General features: G+C 36.0%; 1 protein-coding gene across 1 annotated transcript in view; it reads right to left on the bottom strand.

The window, feature by feature from the left end:
- Positions 1 to 5,183: 5,183 nt before the first annotated feature.
- Positions 5,184 to 21,677, bottom strand: part of LOC145689151 (uncharacterized) — a 57,343-nt gene continuing 40,849 nt past the window's right edge. The window contains exons 11-15 of the mRNA XM_081763283.1: positions 18,688 to 18,810; positions 10,924 to 11,008; positions 8,790 to 9,072; positions 7,298 to 7,351; positions 5,184 to 5,299 (exon numbers count right to left, since the gene is read on the bottom strand). Of these exons, the coding sequence (XP_081619409.1) occupies positions 5,184 to 5,299; positions 7,298 to 7,351; positions 8,790 to 9,072; positions 10,924 to 11,008; positions 18,688 to 18,810 (661 nt within the window). The remainder of the gene's footprint in view (positions 5,300 to 7,297; positions 7,352 to 8,789; positions 9,073 to 10,923; positions 11,009 to 18,687; positions 18,811 to 21,677) is intronic.

Below are 21,677 nucleotides of genomic sequence, written 5' to 3'. Positions count from 1 at the left end.
GCGTCCCACATAATGCACATTCACAAACCCGATGAATGGTACCACGGCTTGTCTGACATGAAGTGCAGCAGAAGGTTCAAACATCCGTCCGCAGTCATTGTCAGTAACCATTTATAGAAACCTCAGCACATGTTGACACATTGTTCGTGGCACACTGATCTGCTGAGATAGTTTTCGGGTAGGCTTTTCCAGGAAACGTATTATCTTCTGTTGAATAACATAGATGGACAACATTTGGTTTTCGCCTACTCACATTCGCCACAAATCCAGTTTAACGCCACTTTTGTACAACGTTATGAACACAGCATTTTGTAGTTGGTTTTGTTCTTAGGTATCTCCTAATGAAGACTTCTTGTATGTTCTTAATTGACCTTGTTCGCACTTATTCTTCCACACCAAAATTAGCTGCTGTACGGAAAATACAATATTCTCGTGGGGACGCGGTAGCTCAGTGGTAGAGAGTTCACCTCCGGTGCTTGGGGTCCCTGGTTCGATCCCAGCTCGCGCTGTGTGAACTTTGTGGTGGACAAACACCGTGCTCGTGGGTTTTCTCAGGGTTCTCCCATTTCCTCTCACTTTCTTGATTCTACCATTTCACTCATCTCTCATCATCACCGTCTCCTTTAGCTTAACCGGCATAACCATGGGACGTAAAACAAAGATTTCATTTCATATTTTACAATATTCTCGACGCGACTTATTTACCAGAACTTAACAGCTAAGGAATGCCAGGAAAACAAGTGCACGTTTGGCGGCATGCTGGTGTCACATCGCAGAGCCAGACAGAAATAGGGCATCCCACAAAGTGCTAAACAGTTGTGCATCGGACGGCACACCGCCGCTAGTCACAATTACCCAGAGAACTACCGTATACACATTTATTTGCTCATCTCTGATTTTACCCGGCCGGACTATTTTTATGTGAGTCATTCTGATTTTTACATATTAAATATTTTCTACTGTTACCTTGTATCACCTGATAAACGACTTATTTAAGCAATTTTAGTGTCCTCTTCCCTTGGGCTTACTGTTAGGGTCTCCTTTCGTAGGGAACTATCTTAGGACAGCTACAACATTAATCTTTGGAAAATGAATTTTTTTTGTCTGACTACAAAAAAGGAAGAAGAAGGATAATTTGCCTTTATCTGAAATGTAAAATGCATGTGCGTGTTAATATTTCTATATTGGCATAACTGAAAAGAATATCTCCACCAGTGTCATAGAACACGTGAGGGACTCTAAGGGCGAATACTCTTCGCACATAAAGCTTGTCCAAACATGTACAGCAGGAGCAGACTCGACAAACAGACTGATAACATTCAAGTACTTCATGCGTGTTCATCCAACATCGAAAGGGAAGTCTTTGAATTGATCTTCGACCAAACTGAAGGACCTAGGCTTATTCAAGATCACAGGTGAAATAACTTTATTTTCAACTTTAAAAATATTAAAAAAAGCGTAGCAAAAATTTAGCTTATTACTGCTATCGGTATTGAGATCAACTTACAAAAAATTAGTAATATATAATATATCCATAGTTCATCCATGCTAAAACTAATCTGATACAGTGGTCGATTTTTGTTTATTTATCAACACAACAGAGTCTTGTGCAGCTCTATGTTATTCGTAATCGTCAAATTTATCTGAATATTTGTATCCACGATCTATATACAGGATGTTTCAAAACAACACCGACACCTTGGGAGATAATTCCTGATACCAAGATAAGACGAAGAGTATAGACCAATCTGGGTGCACAAATGCTTCCTTTCAGAGTTATAGGCTACCGAAAACATGAAAAAATTAACTTTAAAGGTCCAAAACTATGAGACCTACCGTAGTCAGGTCAAGACCTCACTCAGGAACAACTATGTGCTCTGTCCAAATATCCAAGTTTCACAATGCTGCTGTACTTCCGCAACAATTTTCATAGAAATAGTTGGTAAGTACTTCAAATTAAATGCCGTAGTCAAAGTCCCATAGTTTTGGAGCTATGGTTCTTTAAAGTCTTTTTTTTTATTTTTTTTTGCTTGTTTGTTTGTTTTCGGCAGCCGATAACTCCAAAAGGAAGTATTTGTGCATGCCGGTTGGTCTATAGTTTTTGTCTTATCTTGGTGTCAGGAATTATCTTCCAAAGGTTGTCGGTGTTGTTTAGAAACACCCTCTCTTTCTTTCTCTCTCTCTCTCTCTCTCTCTCTCTCTCTATATATATATATATATATATATATATATATATATATATATATATATATATATATATATATATATATATATATATATATATATATATATATATATATATATATATATATATATATATATATAGTTTCAGAGCTAGGGCTGTCCAAAATCGAGAAAAAGCCAGATTTCAACAGGTCCTATTTCGAATTTCAGAAACTGTGAATGGTGGCCCTTATCAGCGTAAAGGAAGCTAAGCATACACAATCCAAAAGTGCACATTTCGTCAATTTTCAATAGCTGAACAGGACACCTCTACAGGGTGTAATTCTCGCATATGCTCTCAATAGAGTTTTCAGATATACTCTGATTTCAAGGAGTGTCCAAAGTAGGCAGGAGGTAAGCATTGACAACAATGGATTTCCAGTACTTCGGAGGGAAGTCGGAAGTGTTAGGAACTGGCAGCTTCATGTTTTCTGTGTACGGAATAACGTGTGTTGCGATTTATTTCGTCATGGTATATTTCACGTTTTCTTCAGTTATAAGCGTGAAAGGAAACATTGCAGTATGTGTTCTCCCGAGTACGAGAGACCGTGCTGGTGACGATCCTTAACATCGCGCCAAAGGATCCCATGTTCACTACTGTCAAAGCTATCGTTTGCCTACTTTGGACCAATCATAAAGTCAAAGCATATCTCAAAATTCGGTTGATGGCATGTCTGGGAATTTCACCCTGTATGGAATACTCTGTACACCCATTGAACATTAATAAAATATGCATTTTTGGATTGCGTATGCATGACTTCCTTTACGCTGATGAGGACCATCATCCACAGTTTCTGGAATTCGAAATAGGGCCTCTTGAAATTTGGCTTTTTCTCGATTTTGGAGAGCCTTAGCTATGAAACTATTCACTTTTCCCCACAGATACATATGAACTTTTTATCTTATTTTGATGTAAGGAATCACGTCATAAAGTTTGTCGATATAGTTCATTAACACCCTGTATATATATATATATATATATATATATATATATATATATATATATATATATATATATATATATATATATATATATATCACAGATTGACAAAGGTAATATTTAATCCTAAGACAACGTTTATTGAAGTTTGGTAGTGTTCAACTGTTTTCTGGATTTTCGTTATTTTTGTCACTCTCAGGAAGTTCTCAAACTCAGTGTTAATATTTAAGCTCATCATAGTTTTTCTAAGGAGAAGTTCGACTGAAGCGTGAAAAGTAATCAGCAGTCTCTTTTTCATTATATTATCTTTACAAATACTAAATTTTGTCGAGAACTAGTTTCATTAATTATGATAACCATAATAATAGTCACATGGGAAAGGTAGTAAGTAATGAAAGTGATAGAGCACACTGAAATTATTTAAATAAATCACTTAACAGGCGATACAAGGTAAGAGTAATATACACACACACACAAAAAAGAAAGTTTATGTTGATAATCTATCAATACATTAGCATACATTACACATTATTTTTTTAAAAAAAAATAATTTTACTATTACATTAAATTTTTACTATCTGAAAATACAGTATAATTACCAAAATATATATATATATATACTGATAGCTATACTAAGGTTGTTCTACGATTTAGTAAGTCATATGTAGTACTACTAAGTTATATAAAGTTTCTGTTTTGTTTCTTACGTAGTCAGGACTGAACAAATAGTTTTAATACTACTACTACTACTACTACTACAACTAATAATAATAATAGGTCGTTTGAATCTATAAGTAATGTCTTTTAATATTTACTTTAATGGACATCCTAAATAACACTTCTGGAAAAATTAAGGTATATATAAAACTGATAGTGTAACTACATTTTATCCATCTTGATTTGAAATTGTTATTTTTCTTTTAATCTATATTATAAAATTGAATGTGACTACGTTTGTGACTCTTAATCTCGAACCACTCGATCGACCTCGATCAAATTTTTAACGTATTTTGAAGTGGCCTGGGAGTGTTTTTATCTATTTACTTTGACGGTAGAACTTATGGGGAGGGAGGTGAGGAGATATAAAAATTAATAAAACTTATTAACACTTGAACAACCCCACCAATCTCAATCAAATTTTTAACATAGCCTAAATGAGGTTCGGGCCTGGAAAGTTTTTTTTTTTTAAATCATTTTTCTTTCTGACGGTAGAGCTTAGTGAAGGGGCAAATATAAAAATAAATAAAACTTAATAACTCTCAAACTATCCAACCGATCCCGATCAAATTTTCAACATAGATGAGGTTCGGGCCTGAGATGGTTTTTATCATATCACTTTAACGGTGCAGCGTAGGAGAGGGGGAGATACTTTTAAAAAACGATCTAAAATTACCGATATTAGTGTCGAATCTACAGTTTTCGGGGTCGCTGAGATGAACAGTGACACTTGCGATCCCGTTTACTTCCAAATATATCCCCGCAACTTTGGGAACGGCGAGATATATAAAAACGATCGAAAATGTGCGATAATATCTATTCCACTAAAAACAAAAATAGCTTATTTAATGGGTGCAAAACACATGAGATACGGAGTTGTACATTTAATTTTTTTTTAATTGTAACTCAGCGAAGCGCGTAATCGATGTTAGTTTATAGATAAATTTCACTCTAGAGTTACGGTACGTTCGTAGGTATGAAATACGTATAAGTGAGCAGCTGTAAAGGACAATAAAGCGTGCAAACATTTTGTAAAGAATTTGGCATATCTGGGGTAAATTAAATGCTAGCGAATGTTTGTTTCTATGTACAGAAGACCATCACATATTTAAATTATCATATGTATAAAAATGTATAGTGCACGTGTCATATAGCCTCGCTGCTGAAGGGGACGTTAAACTCAAAAACAACAACAAAAGTGTATAGTTCTTCAGGACCATATTTAGTTTTAATACGTTACTCAATTAAAAGAAGGAGCTCAACACATCAAGGATTTGAAAGAATACTTGTATGAAGATTGATCTTACTCAACAATATGAGTGAACACAACCATGCCTCTTTTCTCTGTACAGCTTCTTGGACAGTTACAGATAATGCCATCTATTTCTTCATCGTGGATGTTCACTGCATTCAACTTATCTGAAATATATCATTAATATTGCATATAGAAAGGAATATATACTAACGTGTGCTACAAATTTCTAATTGGAATGATTTAGTATTTTAGAAACTTTTTATACTTGGGGGCAAAGCGTAGCTCATCTGAAATTTGTAACACCGTGTTTTTAGACAACTTAAGGATGAATTTAACTAATCATTTTAGGATAAGAAATGAAATAATTAATTACTTTTGGATATTTTTGACATTATACCACAAGCTATTAGGATTTGAAATTGTTTTAACTATAGAAATTTACTATATTGTAATGGCACAAAAACTTAACCATTATGGTTACTTAACATTGCAAATAGATGCAGTACTTACAGGTAGTTTAGCTTAGTTTAACTCCAAATGATGTTTTTTTACTATTTAATTTTAATTACAACTCCCGAGTTTATACCCTGTCCTTAACCAGCACAACTCCTTTTTGGGATTTAGGTGCTTCCAGGGTACTTTACAATACCTTACCTATATAGCAGCATTTGACAATTAATCATATAGAAATAAAAGTCAAGTATATTCACTTTGTCAATTACGAACAACCACTACTTTTTAATATTTCAGAGTAAGATTGAACCATATTCCAGTAGACACGGGATAGTTATTTTTAAAATTTAACACAAATCAAAAAATAAGGTCAAATTTAGTAAAATGATGTAGTGTAAAGGAAAATGCCTTAAATTGCTCTTAACTGCGCCAGATTTTCAAATTTTCTTTATTTTTTTTTACCCCAAAAGTAGTTAGTTCAAACATAGGCGGCGCCAGGATTTTGGTAATGGGGTGGGACAACACATCCTAACATTGTTGCCGGAACGCTCTGCACTATTGAGCCTTAAAATCTCAAAAATAATCCCCAAGTTTTACTCAAAAAGAAAAAAAAACTAGAAAAACACGGTATGATTGCAAGTAATTTATGAGAACTTCAGAAGTCACACAAACATATCCAAACATAGGAAACAAGAAATATACAAAATAAAAAGGATTATTAAGGATTATTGTAAAAAATCTGAAAATCGAAGTTAATGTGGGTGCAGCTGCACCTAGTGTGGCGCCGCCTGTGAGTTCAAATGCCAATAAATACATATGTTACGATGAATTATAAAAAGTAAATGAGTTTCAATGGTTGTGTATTTGTCTTAATATAATGTTCATTTTTGTGTATCAAACTCCATAAACAGAATGTATTACGTTCTCAACATAGCATCATGCTGATGGTAAGAACTGTTGTCAACTATATTATATTACTCTTTGCTAATTAATTAATTAACGGAAGTTGATTCAAGTCGTTAATTTAAACTTAAGGACACTTTAAGGATCCTGGCACTATAATCATGTATTATTATTATTTTATTTATTATTATTATTATTATACCGTTAGATCACTGTCTCTTCTATATTAAATCAATAGAACTTCTTATGCACTATCAGGAATTAACAGAATGAAATCTTTATACAATAAAATTTACTGTTTTAGATGGATGGAATGAGTTGGAGCTTTCTCAGTGGTGGAAACAAACCAGATAGTCAATCGCATGATCCTGAACAGTCAATCAGTGATGTCAATCCATAGGAAATTAGGAACACGGAATTCAAGGCTAGTACAAAATTAGTATTTTGAACTATTTCCAGACTCAATATTTGAGATATTGAAGTCACTTGAGAACTTCTAAACTTCTTTAGAAGTAAAACGAAATATTATATTAACATCTACTTACAACAATTGATAATGGATAAATAATTTTGTTCTTCTCCCCATTTGACTATAGCTATCTACCTCAATTGATCTGTAAGCTTCAAGTCGTTGCAATTTGGATAACGTCGCTAATGTTCAGAAACTAATTCTTCATGCTAAGTGAAAGCAACATGTTCTATAATAGACATGAATCATAAGACGCTTTACTTACCGAACACATACAGAGAAAATTTTGTTTATAATTTACCTGGCTGTTTATTTTCTTTTTTATCACTTAAATTACCTTCAATCTTTCTTATACATATCTCCTCTTCTTTACTGCACTTCTTTTGATTTCCTGAAATACAAAATTATTTTATCAGTTAGGTTTTACCACTTGCTCAAATCATCTAAGAAGGTTATTCTATTTCAAAGTTTCTCTTTCGTTCTTAATTTAGGAAACAAACCATACAAGGTATATACAAGAGTTCTTACGTTCTACAACACAGAACCGGTTGTTAAAAAATTAGAAAAGCACCACTGGGAAATAACATGCTAAATCAACTCCAACAAACACATTTCGAAACGCCAACAATTTCAATGTACCTGTTCATTTAATCATGAGAGTTAAATTTCGAATCATAGAGTTTCCTTGGTCAATCATAGATATTATTCGTGTAATCATACAATCAATATTTTCAGTCATAAAATCAACCTATTCATTCATCCAAATTACCTATTAAATCCACGGGTAGAAGTGCAGGGGAACGCGGGAGGACGCCGTATACCCAATTCCAGAAAATATCTGTTGCGTCCCTCACTTTCACAAAAAAATACAATGGGCAAAGATAGGCACGAGGAACGGCGTGACGTCATGCATCCCCCTACCTTTTCAGATCTACTTTTACCCCTGATTAAATCTTGAAATTCTATTTCCAATCATAGAATTTGATTGTTTAATCATACTCAACTTTAATCATGAAAGTTACGAGGTGTGTTCTAAAAGTGTCGAACCTTATTTTTTCCGCTTAAACCAATGAAGCGCGGCAGGCTTCCTTCAGTGTTGATGTAGAGGGGACACTTATGCACAGTAGTGATTTTATTTATTTATTTATTTATTTATTTATTTATTTGCCAACGAGTGAAGACGTGTAGTGAGCGGTCGTCGGATTTCATTTTTTTTTTAATGACAAAAAATTGAACCGCGGTATTGCATCAAATTTTCCCAAAAGCTTGGCTATACCCAAGCGGAAACCATTCAATCCGATCGCTACATTCAATTTTGAACAAGAATTTCAGCATGAAGAGAGTGTCCGCAAAATTTGATTCAGGCTTGCATCGCCAAACACATTACTGTGTGTTGTCAGGCATCCTACTCACCCAACATGGCTCCGTGTGACTTTCTGGTTATTTCCCAAGCTGAAATTGCCACTAAAAAGGAACCCGATTTGAGTCAAGAGATGGCATCATGCGTAATGAGATGGCATGGTTGCTCAACATTGCAAAAACTGCGTTCCAGAAGTGTTTCCAATAATGGCTGGAGCGCTGGGAGAAGTACGTGCATTACGAAGGAGACTACTTCGAAAGAAATTAGTGTTTTGAATTTCCAAATCAATAAATGTATTTTTGCCAACCAAATGTTCGATACATTTTGGACATACCTTTTATAACTTCCTTTCTAATCACAGTATTAAGCAGGTGAATAAAGAGTTTATGTATTGAATTGTAGAAGCTATTTGATTAATAGAATATATGTATTTACTTATCGAATATTAGGATTAAATCAAATAATTTACCTGTTGAGTATCCAATCAACTTATCAGTGCAGTTACATAGTTCCATCTTCTTTTCCAGTTTGCACTGAGCTACACATGCAGTATAACTGTAATATTTGAAAGCCCATAACCCTTCTGTTTCTTCTGGAAATTTACATTTTCTGGAGTCAACCGGCATATTTCTGACGTTTTCGTCAGAAACCTCATCAATTATATTTGCCAGGCCATACGTTTCCGTAAGTTGAGGACCACCAGCAAGATCCTCGAGGTAAAGAGGAACTTCTATTTCTGAGTGAGTTGAACTCTAAAAAAAAAATTACAGAGTAAGATCTTCATACATTGGAATATCATCCAGTCTTTACCATCAATATGTTGCTCACGAAGTAATTAAAGTCACCTGGTGTCACTAAAACTTATACAAAATTCTCTTTAACGAACACAAAGAATAATCTCTGTATAGTAGCTGTATTTGTAATACTTACAAGATATGTATTTAGAGTTTCCGCCTAGGATCATTCAAAACTTGAAAAACGAGAAGATATAGGAGATAACATGAAAAATACTACATTTTTCAAGGTCTTACGCGTTTTACGCGTGTAAGTATGTGTTAGAAATTTGATTCATACTCTTCTAAAAGTAAGCCACTATTCAAGATTAAAGGAAAGAATGTATGTAGATTACCTCGGGTAATAATTGTAATCACTACCTTTTATAACGCACTACTAATAATAGAAATACTAATGGAAGGAGAAAACAACCGATTTTTTATTTTACACACCAAATCCTCTATAGATGCGAATTCCAACACAAAGAACGAAAAAGTGACTGACTGGACAGGATCACTTTTTGGACACAGAATTGTCCAATCACAGTGAGTGGTCTGTGGTACAACCCACGTGGTCCGAGATAAGAACACCAATCTCAACAGTGGGAGAATGGGTGGCTGTTCTGGGATACAGACTTGGTGGCGTAGTGGTTAACGCCTCAGCACGGTATGCCGGAGGTCCCGGGTTCGAGTACTGGCCCAGTCGATTACTTTATTGCTCTTTACGTTAAAACAGAAATATTAAATTTATATAAGTTACGCAGTTAAGAAAAGGCATGAGTTTCCCAGATTCGAAATAAACATTAGATATTTAAATGTTTATATATGAACTTACTGCAATAAACATCTTATAGAGCTACCTTGTGAATATAATGATTATCGTGCGGGGCTTTGAGGTGGGGAAACCCGGTTGCAATTCCTAGTGCTAGCTCATGTAGTTCGGATTCCACGTTAAGCTGTAGGTTCACGTTTCATATAACATTGATGGTAGATTCGAAGTGAACCAACCAATAATTAAAACTACGTTATTCTTATTTTCAACTTGACATTCATATGGAAAAACAATACAGTTTTATACTGTAATAACAGTGGAAATAAATGATTTTTCGTTTCAAATCTACAACATGAATATATGATGATGGTGAGACAATAACAGACTGCTGAACACAGGTGAGTTTAACACCTGAAAACAAAGTGAATGAAATACCTGTACATCTGTGTTTCTTACATTGTATTGTGCCGTTCCATTATCAGGTGTAAATACAGAACTAAAGATCATTTACATTTTGGTTTTAATATGGATTTTATTTATTCCCTCATTATTCTGGTATGATGCAGATGAAGCTTTCTTAATCTTTTCATTATAGCTCTTTTTGTTTTTCATTTCAACACAAAAACTACAATCAACGTAATCAGGTTTAAGAATTTCAGCTTTCCTTAGACATTTTACTATTTTATCCCCATGAATAATTTTGTTGTTAAGATAAAATTATGTTAAACAAGTTTTCGTGTACTATTCTTCAGCCTTATTCTTTCTAAATTTATTTTTATAAAACGGCAAATATTATTATTTTGTAGAAGTGGACAAACTAACCAAAATTTCGAGTATCAATCCGACAATGACAATTTGGCGTTTAGGTAAAGATGACGAAAGACAAAGAATATTGCGAAAATGTGGCTATCACCCTTGAGAAACGTTTCTAAACTTTATCACTTAGCTACGGGGTTTTGGGTTAGGACTTGTTTTTGAAAACCTTATATTTAGGTCTTTATATCATAATGAATTTAGAATGTACGTAATAAACTATTGTAAATCATAAGATTACTTACCATAATACTTTCTCCATTTGTTAATACAAGAAACTCTAGTAACACTTGATTATTCATTGTGAGATGCTTTTCCATCATTGGTACCCTGAAGAAGATGAAAAAATAAAACCAATCGAGAATGCTCCAAGAGCATTGACAGAACAAACATTAAAAGAATTAATTTTTCTTATTTAACTTCTACAGTCCTTATACCAATTGTTCTATGTACTTTATTATTATACTCATATAACAATTCTTGTAATATATCTATCCATCCATAATTTCCTTGAGTACTAAATTTTTTTCACATGTTTTGTTTAAGAGTACTGTTAAAACGCCCTATGATATTTTCTTTTACGAAGATACATGCTCAAAATGGAGGACTCAAAATTGAAAAATTCCTATGACTTATGGTTCTCGAAATATGTCTCCTTAAACCTCCCGAAATCCTAACTTTTTTTTGGCCAATATCTTGGGAACGGTCGCCAGGTGGCCAGTGGCCACCCGTTACTATTTGATACCAAAATGTTCACCATCCTCTTAGGTATTGATCAACACCAATATCATTTCTCTATGACTTACGATTCCTGAGATATGAGTCCTTAAATCTCCCGAAATTGGAACTTTTTTTGGCCAATATCTCGGAAATGATAAAAGTGACGCGGAAAATTCCATCACTTCTTTCGGATTGTTTATGATGCTGTATCGAATGGAGAGCTCAAAATTGAAAAATTCGCAAATAACAGACAGACAAACACATATACACGGAGACAGAGAATTCAGTAACGAACTTTTTAAAATTCGTTGAGAATACAAACAAAGTCACTCGTCTGTCCTCGCTGTGGTTAATATTTTGTGGATACTACTCGAAGCTTCGTTCCTCTTCTTGTGTTACCAACTCATATTGAATTCCTACACTTGAATGTCATATTTGTATTTGCAGAAATAAAGAAACAGCTCTTAAATACCAAATTCTATTCTCTCTATCCAGTTTAAAGAAAGAGAGAGAGACAGATTAAAATAAATATTCGACCACTTCTTCGAAACAGAATTTCAAGCATTGGTGCACGCAACAGGAAATACACATTCCGTATATCAAAATGAACTCATATAATACATTTCGTACAACATATTTGCGCAGTAGTTAATCTAGTTATCTGGAACAATTTAACTCGTTCGCTGGCACTTGACGCCATATGGCGTCATTCCTACCTATTGTTGTGTGCCATTGACGCCATTTGACGTCAAGAGGTAGTTCTCATCGTAGACATTCTCTGTAAAATGGCACGCAGTTATTAGAGGTATGCATGGGCTCGGTCCGAGCCCTCCGGCCTAAAAAGCTTTGAGCTCGGGCAGTAAGTGTTTAAATATTCAACCATACTTCTCGAGCCTAACTTTGTAAATATACCGTACAAAGGTATTTATTGGACCATTCTTTCTGGAGAACTTGTAAAGCACAACTGCAAAATTAACCATCTAATTGCTGTAAATAAGAATACAATTTTGCGTTAATGATTAAGTTTAGGGGAAGTGCGCACAGTACCGGACACCTAAGGTTTTTTCGAATTCACGAGATAAGTAAGAGGTACATCATGAAAGTAATGCAACCATATTAAAGTTGGATATTTATTATAAAAGCTGACATAAAATAAACTACAACAATGGAGAGCATATATTTTTAAAATGAAAATGAAAATCAGGTTCAAATTCACACACACGCAAAAACGTTACCCAGTACCGGACACAACATAAAATACATTATTTCCTTTTATATGCAATGAATAGAATGATATATGAACGTAAATAACGTCTGAAGGCACTTCTCTAAATATTTAAGTAAATAAAACACATCTCATTGCAGAAACAATAATAATACAAGCAAAGAAATGTCAAGCCAATATCCCAGTACTGAACAAGGAGTGTGAAAATGTGAATTAGTCCTATCTCACCTGAACATAAACAAGCACTAAACAAATTTGCACCGATCACATAAATAATAGTCAAGATTCTCTTGATTCGTGCATGCAACATCAGCCCATTTGTGACACAAAATACACTGCACTCACTCTTCGTCCACTGTTTCAGAACAAATGATGCATTCAGTGATGATGGCCTTTAATTCACTGCTGCACTTATCTGTGCCACCGGTGTCAAAATTCAGTTTTTTTCTTATTGACTTCTTACTTTTCTTTACACCTGTCTGTTCGCTTTCATTAGCTACCTTTTCGTTATCTTCGTCTACTTGAAACTGCATGCTCTTCACTTTCGTTTGCTTCCTGATACGTTTTTTCTTCTAATGTTTTCCTGTATGGCGTAGATGTTAGAATTTGGCTGGTTTCACTTCTGTTTCTTCTCATTGGTAACCTGCTGTTTGTTTCGCTTGTGACTAAGTAGATCTCTTGAGCTACTGTCTGAACTTGTCTTGAAGTTGACGGCATACTAGGGTCGAATGAAGACCTTTCTTGAGCTGAGCGAGAAATCGTGCTAACAGAACTGTGTTTCACACCCTGTGAAGTGAAAAACTTCTTTTTGTTAATTGACAGCAATTGGTTGTCCAAGTCCTTTAGATGATTAACAAGCTGCGTCTCCATTTCTTCTGAAAATGTTGTATCAAAACGGCCCATTTGAGGAGTCATTTCTATTGTTTCCAGTTTTGAAGTCTTTCACTCTATCTTCTAAAGTGCTCTTAGATACCAGAAAGTTACGTGCTGCTAAACTCAGACTCATTTGCCCTTCCATGACTGCTTGCGTTGCCTTCCTCATATCCTCTTCCACCCATTTCTCCCCTTTCTTGCTTGCCATCTTGCCTGGAAAAAACAACGAGAAACGCTACTATTATAAAATTTCCGTAACAACGACATTGTGTCCTTGTCCGATACTGGGAACATACACGCTGTCCGGTACTGGGAAATTAACATGTTAACATATAATGTTGGATCACGTAGTAATACGTTCCGTAATTCAAAATTTATTAGCATTCTTGGGTACATCACACAATAAGAGAAGTCATATATGTAATGAAATGACCACGTGCTTACCCGTACAGTCGACACAGTAGACAAAACTTAACATACAGCTCCAACGTACACAGCAATTTAGCTACAAACGCCAATATCTTTCTCCACACTGGCCTGATACAAGTCACAACTTGCTCACCTACACCTTGAACTTACACAATGGTGATAATAACCAATACACGTCTGTCATCTATCGGATACGGACTCTACAACTACTGTCCGGTACTGGGTAACGTCCGGTATTGTGCGCACTTCCCCTATGTAATTCGGGCTTATTTCGGGCTCATTTGATTCTCATACGAGCTCAGGCCGGGCTCGGGCCTAAATGCTAAAACATATTTCGGACTCGGGTCGGGCTTCATTATAAATTCACAGACCGGGTCTGGGCTAAAAATTCCGGCCCGTGCAAACCTCTAGCACGTATAGAGTTATACTCTGGTGGCACACAGTGTTGGCCTGGTTATTTTCTGTAGTATGCTTGGTTTTCTCTAGATGTAGCTAGTTTGTTGCAAAAGTGTAATATGGCACATTGGGTTTGGGTACTGAAATCAAGGTGGCTGCGAAAGAGTTAATCTTTCTCCTTTTAACACGGGATAGGTTGAGTCATATTAGTGCAAGAAAGTAGATGAAGTCCTACGTGGACATGAAACCTTCTGGAGCATGTGTTAACTGTTTAGAGCAGAGAGTTGCGAGTCGAGTTACACAGAACTCCGTCTTTTATACAGACAAGCTTATAAGGAAAATATTAGTACAGAATTTCAGTTCTTATGTGCTACAACTTCAAATTCCTGATGAAAAGTGAGAAAATGTTTTTAGCTTCCGCTGTTCCTTATCTTATGAATCGTACTTCTCAGGTACCAAATCTTATCTTAAAGTTCCAAATTCTACGGTTAGTGATTTCGGTAATCTGATGACGAGTGAGTCAGTGAATTTATTCTTTTATATAGGGTGTTACAATATTTTGAAAACAAATTCCTAACATCAAAATTAGAAAAAAAAATCATATGAACTGTGCTCAAAAGTGTAGTCTCGGAGTTATAGGGTGCCAAAAACGTGAAATAAGTGAACTTTGAAAACTCATAACTTCATTACTATGGGACCTATCGTAGTCGGGTCAAGACATCACTGAGTAACTGGTAAGTGAACTATCTAAATATCCATGTTTAAGAATGTTTCAGTACTTACACACCAGAGGTAGGTAGAGAGGTAGGTAGAGAGTGATCAAGTATTCCCGAACAGCCTCTCTAAAAATGATTGTGCAAGTACCGGAGGTTCTGAAAGATGGATATTTGGGTAGTTCACATACTAGTTCCTCGGTGATGTCTTGACCCGAGTACGACCTGTCCTATAGTAGTGAAACTATGGACCTTTAAAGTTCATCTTTTCACGTTTCCGGCACCCTATAACTACGAAACTATGCACTTCCGACCATAGGTCCATATGAACATTTTTTTCTTGTTTTGATGTAAGGAATCTATTCTCACAATATTGGGACAAATTTTCGCAACACCCTGTAGATAAGAAGTACAAAATATAGATATACAAAATTGAATTTCTTATATGTAGCAACAGATTGACCTTTGTACACTTGAACCAACATTCTAAACACATACTTTTGCTTTTTTAGTTCTGACAAGCTGTGACGGCAATTTGGAAAGTGAGTGTTTGATGTGCAGCTGAGTAGAGAGGGAGGGCAGCCATAATTCATCAAAGGGAGTTTGAAAATATAACGAAAATAAAACTAACTAACTAACTGTATGGCGTATCGGACCTGGAGGTTCAATGCCACGTTCACAAAAGCTCTCTATTGACTTCTGTCCTTAGCCAACTGGATTCAGTTTCTACTTTGTATTCCTATTTCTGCAAGATCAATCTTAATATATATTTTTTTTAAAAAGACAAAACTTTTACAGGGAATGTTCTTAAGAATGTTTTTTTTTTTTTTTTGTTTATTCCTTTCATATTTCATATCCCTTCAAACATTTGTAATTGCATCTTTCAAATTACATTAAAAATTATATGAAAATCTACATTTATTCATTCAGCTACAAAAGAAATGCAGAAAACTATTGCTCACATCTTTAGAAATTTCACTTACTTTTTACTTCACTTGATCATGTGTTTCTTCTATCTTTTAAAATTAATGTAAAACATTCCTTCCAATACAAGCTATTACAGACTCAGCGACACAACTAGGCTAGTTGTCGCCCGGCGCAAGAACTCACAGTAAAGCTCCTCCCCCGACCAACCAAACCAAAACGACCCCCGACTACACCTGATATTGGCATCACATAGTAGCGTAACGCAAAAATGTCGCCCCCCCCCTCGCAGGATTATTTTTGGACCCTCCTTCCCATGCCCATTAACTTCCACTATATTATGTCCCTGTAGAAGACAATGGTCATAAATCATAATTGACATAGTAACCATGGAATATAATTAAATTACAATTAAAATAATAGCTCATCAATAAAAAAGCAAACGAAAGCGGTGTGATCTTTTATTATTTTTTCAGCAAATATTTCTATTATATTACTTACGTCTATTGCTCTCGTTCTCTCACATTAAACACTTAAAATACGGAGACTGGTCAACCGTTCTTGAGACATGGGACTGCGTAAATAGTTGTTTATCAGTTTTAATTTTGAAAAAAGATCTCTCCGCTGCAGAAACGCTCATTGGTAAGGTCAGAAATAACAAAAAAGCTGTGCATACACCCGGAATGCTAGAAGCCTAAGTATAGTTATCTATTAATAAGAGATATGCTAGTTCACGAATTGTTGTTTTCAACTTTATTTCATTGTGTAATACCAATTTGAAATGGCAACAAGTTATAAAGGTTCTGAACTGAATGTAGTACTAGGGATACGTATTCCTTTTGCTTAAATTTTTGCGCCAAAAAAAGACATTTTCAGCACATTGTATAGTCGGCAGCAAAATTATTTTTCCTTAATCCTCGAGTGCTAAGATGATTTTTTAAACTGATATTACTAGAATGGATAAATTTTCATCCAGAGCATATTTTTCCTTTTCTAAAGTAAATAATATTATTCAGGGAAATGGATATTCCGTATTCAGCTCACTTTTTGTTGCTTATAGTTTTTGATATTTTCTTCCTGGTGTGCCCCTCAGTTACGCCACTGGCATCACTCAGTGATTCTCCTTTCATTCTTTCTATAAGTGATAATGCTCGATTTCAAAATTGCAGTACATTATTTAATTTTTAATACAAGATAAAACACCAAACTAATTGATTATCAAATAATCTGAGAGTAGCATGCTTGACATATTCTTATAGTCTTGTCATAATTGTTGAAAATCACAATGTTTTTGGAATTATATCTTTTGGATGTGCATATGTGTAGAATGAATCAGCAGTCTGTTGCTTTAGAATAGGATATTTAATTATGACAAACAGTCAAGCTGTTGTCTCGAGTATTATACTCAGCCTTTTTGTAAACCTCTTAAATCGATGTAAGTTAAATGAAAACACAAAAAGCTGAAACTAAAATTTAACTTCGTGGGCTCTCTTAGCTGCAAAGATTTTCACAATGCCCTCGAAAGATATCTTTGAAGCTAACTTGTGCTCTATGGATATGATCCTAAGGTTGGTGAGTCGTTGATGCCCTGTTAAGTTTCTGAGGTAATTTTTTATGATCTTTAGTTTGCTAGAACTCCTTTCCTTGCCTTATAGTGAAAATAAATATTTGTCCAGTTATGCACCCCCAATCCCGTGCCAGGAGCACAAGTCCCGTTTGCCCCCCACCTTAGTTACGTCACTGTAGACACTTAATATTGTTAATTAAAGCTCTTCTTCCATAGTGTTCTCAAATTTCAACTAAAGTAATGTAAAGTTGTTCTATCTAGACATAATTTCTACGAAAGCAACACATCTTGTCTTAACTTTGTTACTTTATCTGTGTATTTGCCAATAAGTAAAATCTGGTCAAAGCGTTAATTATTTAATAACTTTTGTTACAGTTGAGTAATTGATCATTTTCTGATGAAGTGACGAATTTTATTATTTATTCACATTTACGAGGTTTGTTCAAAATGTATCGAACTTTTGGTTGGCAAAAATACATTTATTGATTTGGAGATTCGAAACACTAATCCCCTGCAAAGTAGTCTCCTTGGTAATGCACACATTTCTCCCAGCGCTCCCGCCATTGTTGAAAACACTTCTGGAACGCTGCTTTTGGAATGGTGAGTAACCATGCCGTCTTTTTCCGCATGAAGTCTTCTTTTAACTCAAATCGGCTCCCTATTAGTGGCATTTTCAGCTTGGGAAATAACCAAAAGTCACACGGAGCCATGTCGGGTGAGTAGAAAGCCTGACGACACACAGAAATGTTGTATTTAGCGATGAAAGCCTGAATCAAATCTCGTGGACACTCTACTCATGCCCAGATTCTCGTTCAAAATTGAATGTACCGATCAGATTGAATGGTTTCCACTTGGGTATCGCCAAGTTTTGGCAATATTTGATGCAAGATTGCTGCTCAAGTTTTTCTGACATTTTACAAAAAACTGGAATCCGACGACTGCTCACTACACATCCTATCTCGTTAGCCGACTTCCAGGAACTGACGCCTTCTGTGAACGGGAAAAAAATTTACGATTGTGCATGAATGTCGCCTCTACATCTACACTGAAGAAAATCTCCCGCGCTTCATTGGTTTGCGAGGGGAAAAACAATAAGGTTCCATACTTTTTTGAATACACCTCGTATATTTAAGTTCAACGCTAGTATAAACGGTTCACTTACCTCGTTTGCTTCGAATTAAATGAAAAGCATGATGGATTATCTGATGGTATAACATCAATATACGAACAGCAGTTAAATGGAACTCCGTCTATAGAGCATTTCGCATAGACTTGTTCACAGGGCCTACAAAAAAAACAGATCGCCGGATTAATTGTAAGTCAGCATAACGGAAGAAAAACCATAAGATCATGTTTTATCTTTCGAGAGTAGATTGAATTTTAGTTTCAATATATTTATCTTAGTTGTTTATATTTATGAAGAAAAAGGAAAATAATCCAGTAAGCAAACGTTCGTGTGTGACACTGAATTTTGCATTAAATGTTTATAAAAGTAGTTTTTCATAAGACGTTATTTATACTTAAAGATATTGCTTCCATTATATATATATATATATATATATATATATATATATATATATATATATATATATATATATATATATATATATATATGTGTGTGTGTGTGTGTGTGTGTGTAAAGCTACCTATGTGCTGTAAAATTAATTTCTTATATATTTCATTGTTTCTCTTTTATTTGTTCGTACTTATTTGTAAACCTTAGGAGCTATATAATATGATTTTCATTGATTAATACAAGAAAGCGTGAATTTTGAGTAGTGTTTATCCCCACCACTATCATACCCTACATCTCATAAAGGTCTATGGTGCACCCTAATAAATTTTCACCATATGACTCACTCAAATGAATATGTATATATTCAATGATTTTCACTTATCATGTCCTCCATGTCACATGAATATGACCTTGATTACAATAAGCTTCAATAATGTGCTTTACCTTAGGATCATTTCTGTATACTACAAAACTTATATCTATTCAGTCAAGAGGTGGGAAAAAAAGACAAAGGAAAATATCAACTTTGTTTTTATTTTAATCTGTATCTCGGAAGTTAATTGATAGATTTGTTCGTTCCCATTATTTCTTTAAGCTTTAGTGAAATCCATAAGTTATTCGTTTCCTGTGGACTATATTGTAAGGATCCCCACCTTCCAGTCTGCATTATTTTATCGAGCACATGTTATACTTACAAAACACGTGTTATTGTTTCTAGCCATCAATGCAAGCAGACAACACATGAAATAAACAGGAAAGCACGAAGATGAAAGCCGAAGAGAAACGAACTACCCAGATGTCACCTATAAAATAAGATCAGGAGACATCCAAATTATCAGTTGTCCACTGATCGCATACCCCACAACATCTTCTCCTGAGATCGCCCTGGACGAAGGAGTATTACTTTACCTAAATCTCTGTAGGCTGCCATGAGCTAAGGAGGTTGCCAATAATACCATATCCTATAGTCACTACAGGCACCCTGGAGCCTGGTATGAGCTAAGGAGGTTAACAATAATACCATATCATATAGCCCCTACAGGCACCCTGGAGGCTGGCATAAGCTAAGGAGGTTGCCAATAATACCATATCCTATAGTCGCTACAGGTACCCTGGAGGCTGCCATGAGCTAAGGAGATTGCCAATAATACCATATCCTATAGTCGCTACAGGCACCCTGGAGGCTGGCATAAGCTAAGGAGGTTGCCAATAATACCATATCCTATAGTCGCTACAGGCACCTTGGAGGCTGGCATAAGCTAAGGAGGTTGCCAATAATACCATATCCTATAGTCGCTACAGGCACCCTGGAGGCTGCCATGAACTAAGGAGATTGCCAATAATACCATATCCTATAGTCGCTACAGGCACCCTGGAGGCTGGCATAAGCTAAGGAGGTTGCCAATAATACCATATCCTATAGTCGCTACAGGCACCCTGGAGGCTGGCATGAGCTAAGGAGATTGCCAATAATACCATATCCTATAGTCGCTACAGGCACCCTGGAGGCTGGTATGAGCTAAGGAGATTGCCAATAATACCATATCCTATAGTCGCTACAGCCACCCTGGAGGCTGGCATAAGCTAAGGAGGTTGCCAATAATACCATATCCTATAGTCGCTACAGCCACCCTGGAGGCTGGCATGAGCTAAGGAGGTTGCCAATAATACCATATCCTATAATCGCTACAGGCACCCTGGAGGCTGGCATGAGCTAAGGAGATTGCCAATAATACCATATCCTATAGTCGCTACAGGCACCCTGAAGGCTGGCATAAGCTAAGGAGGTTGCCAATAATACCATATCCTATAGTCGCTACAGGCACCCTGGAGGCTGCCATGAGCTAAGGAGATTGCCAATAATACCATATCCTATAGTCGCTACAGGCACCCTGGAGGCTGGCATAAGCTAAGGAGGTTGCCAATAATACCATATCCTATAGTCGCTACAGGCACCCTGGAGGCTGCCATGAGCTAAGGAGATTGCCAATAATACCATATCCTATAGTCGCTACAGCCACCCTGGAGGCTGGCATAAGCTAAGGAGGTTGCCAATAATACCATATCCTATAGTCGCTACAGCCACCCTGGAGGCTGGCATGAGCTAAGGAGGTTGCCAATAATACCATATCCTATAATCGCTACAGGCACCCTGGAGGCTGGCATGAGCTAAGGACATTGCCAATAATACCATATCCTATAGTCGCTACAGGCACCCTGGAGGCTGGCATGAGCTAAGGAGGTTGCCAATAATACCATATCCTATAGTCGCTACAGGCACCCTGGAGCCTGGTATGAGCTAAGGAGGTTAACAATAATACCATATCCTATAGTCGCTACAGCCACCCTGGAGGCTGGCATAAGCTAAGGAGGTTGCCAATAATACCATATCCTATAGTCGCTACAGGCACCCTGGAGGCTGGCATAAGCAAAGGAAGTTGCCAATAATACCATATCCTATAGTCGCTACAGCCACCCTGGAGGCTGCCATGAGCTAAGGAGGTTGCCAATAATACCATATCCTATAGTCGCTACAGGCACCCTGGAGGCTGGCATGAGCTAAGGAATTCCTGTGCAAAAATATTTCCTTCCTTCACCTTATTCGTGATAAGAATAGACACTGAATTATTATCTTT

The sequence above is a fragment of the Thermobia domestica genome, chromosome 7 (genome assembly GCF_964235325.1).
Source record: "Thermobia domestica chromosome 7, izTheDome1.hap1.1, whole genome shotgun sequence".
Taxonomy (NCBI): domain Eukaryota; kingdom Metazoa; phylum Arthropoda; class Insecta; order Zygentoma; family Lepismatidae; genus Thermobia; species Thermobia domestica.
The sequence above is the reverse complement of the archived record's forward strand: the minus strand, read 5'-3'. Positions and strand labels throughout refer to the sequence as shown.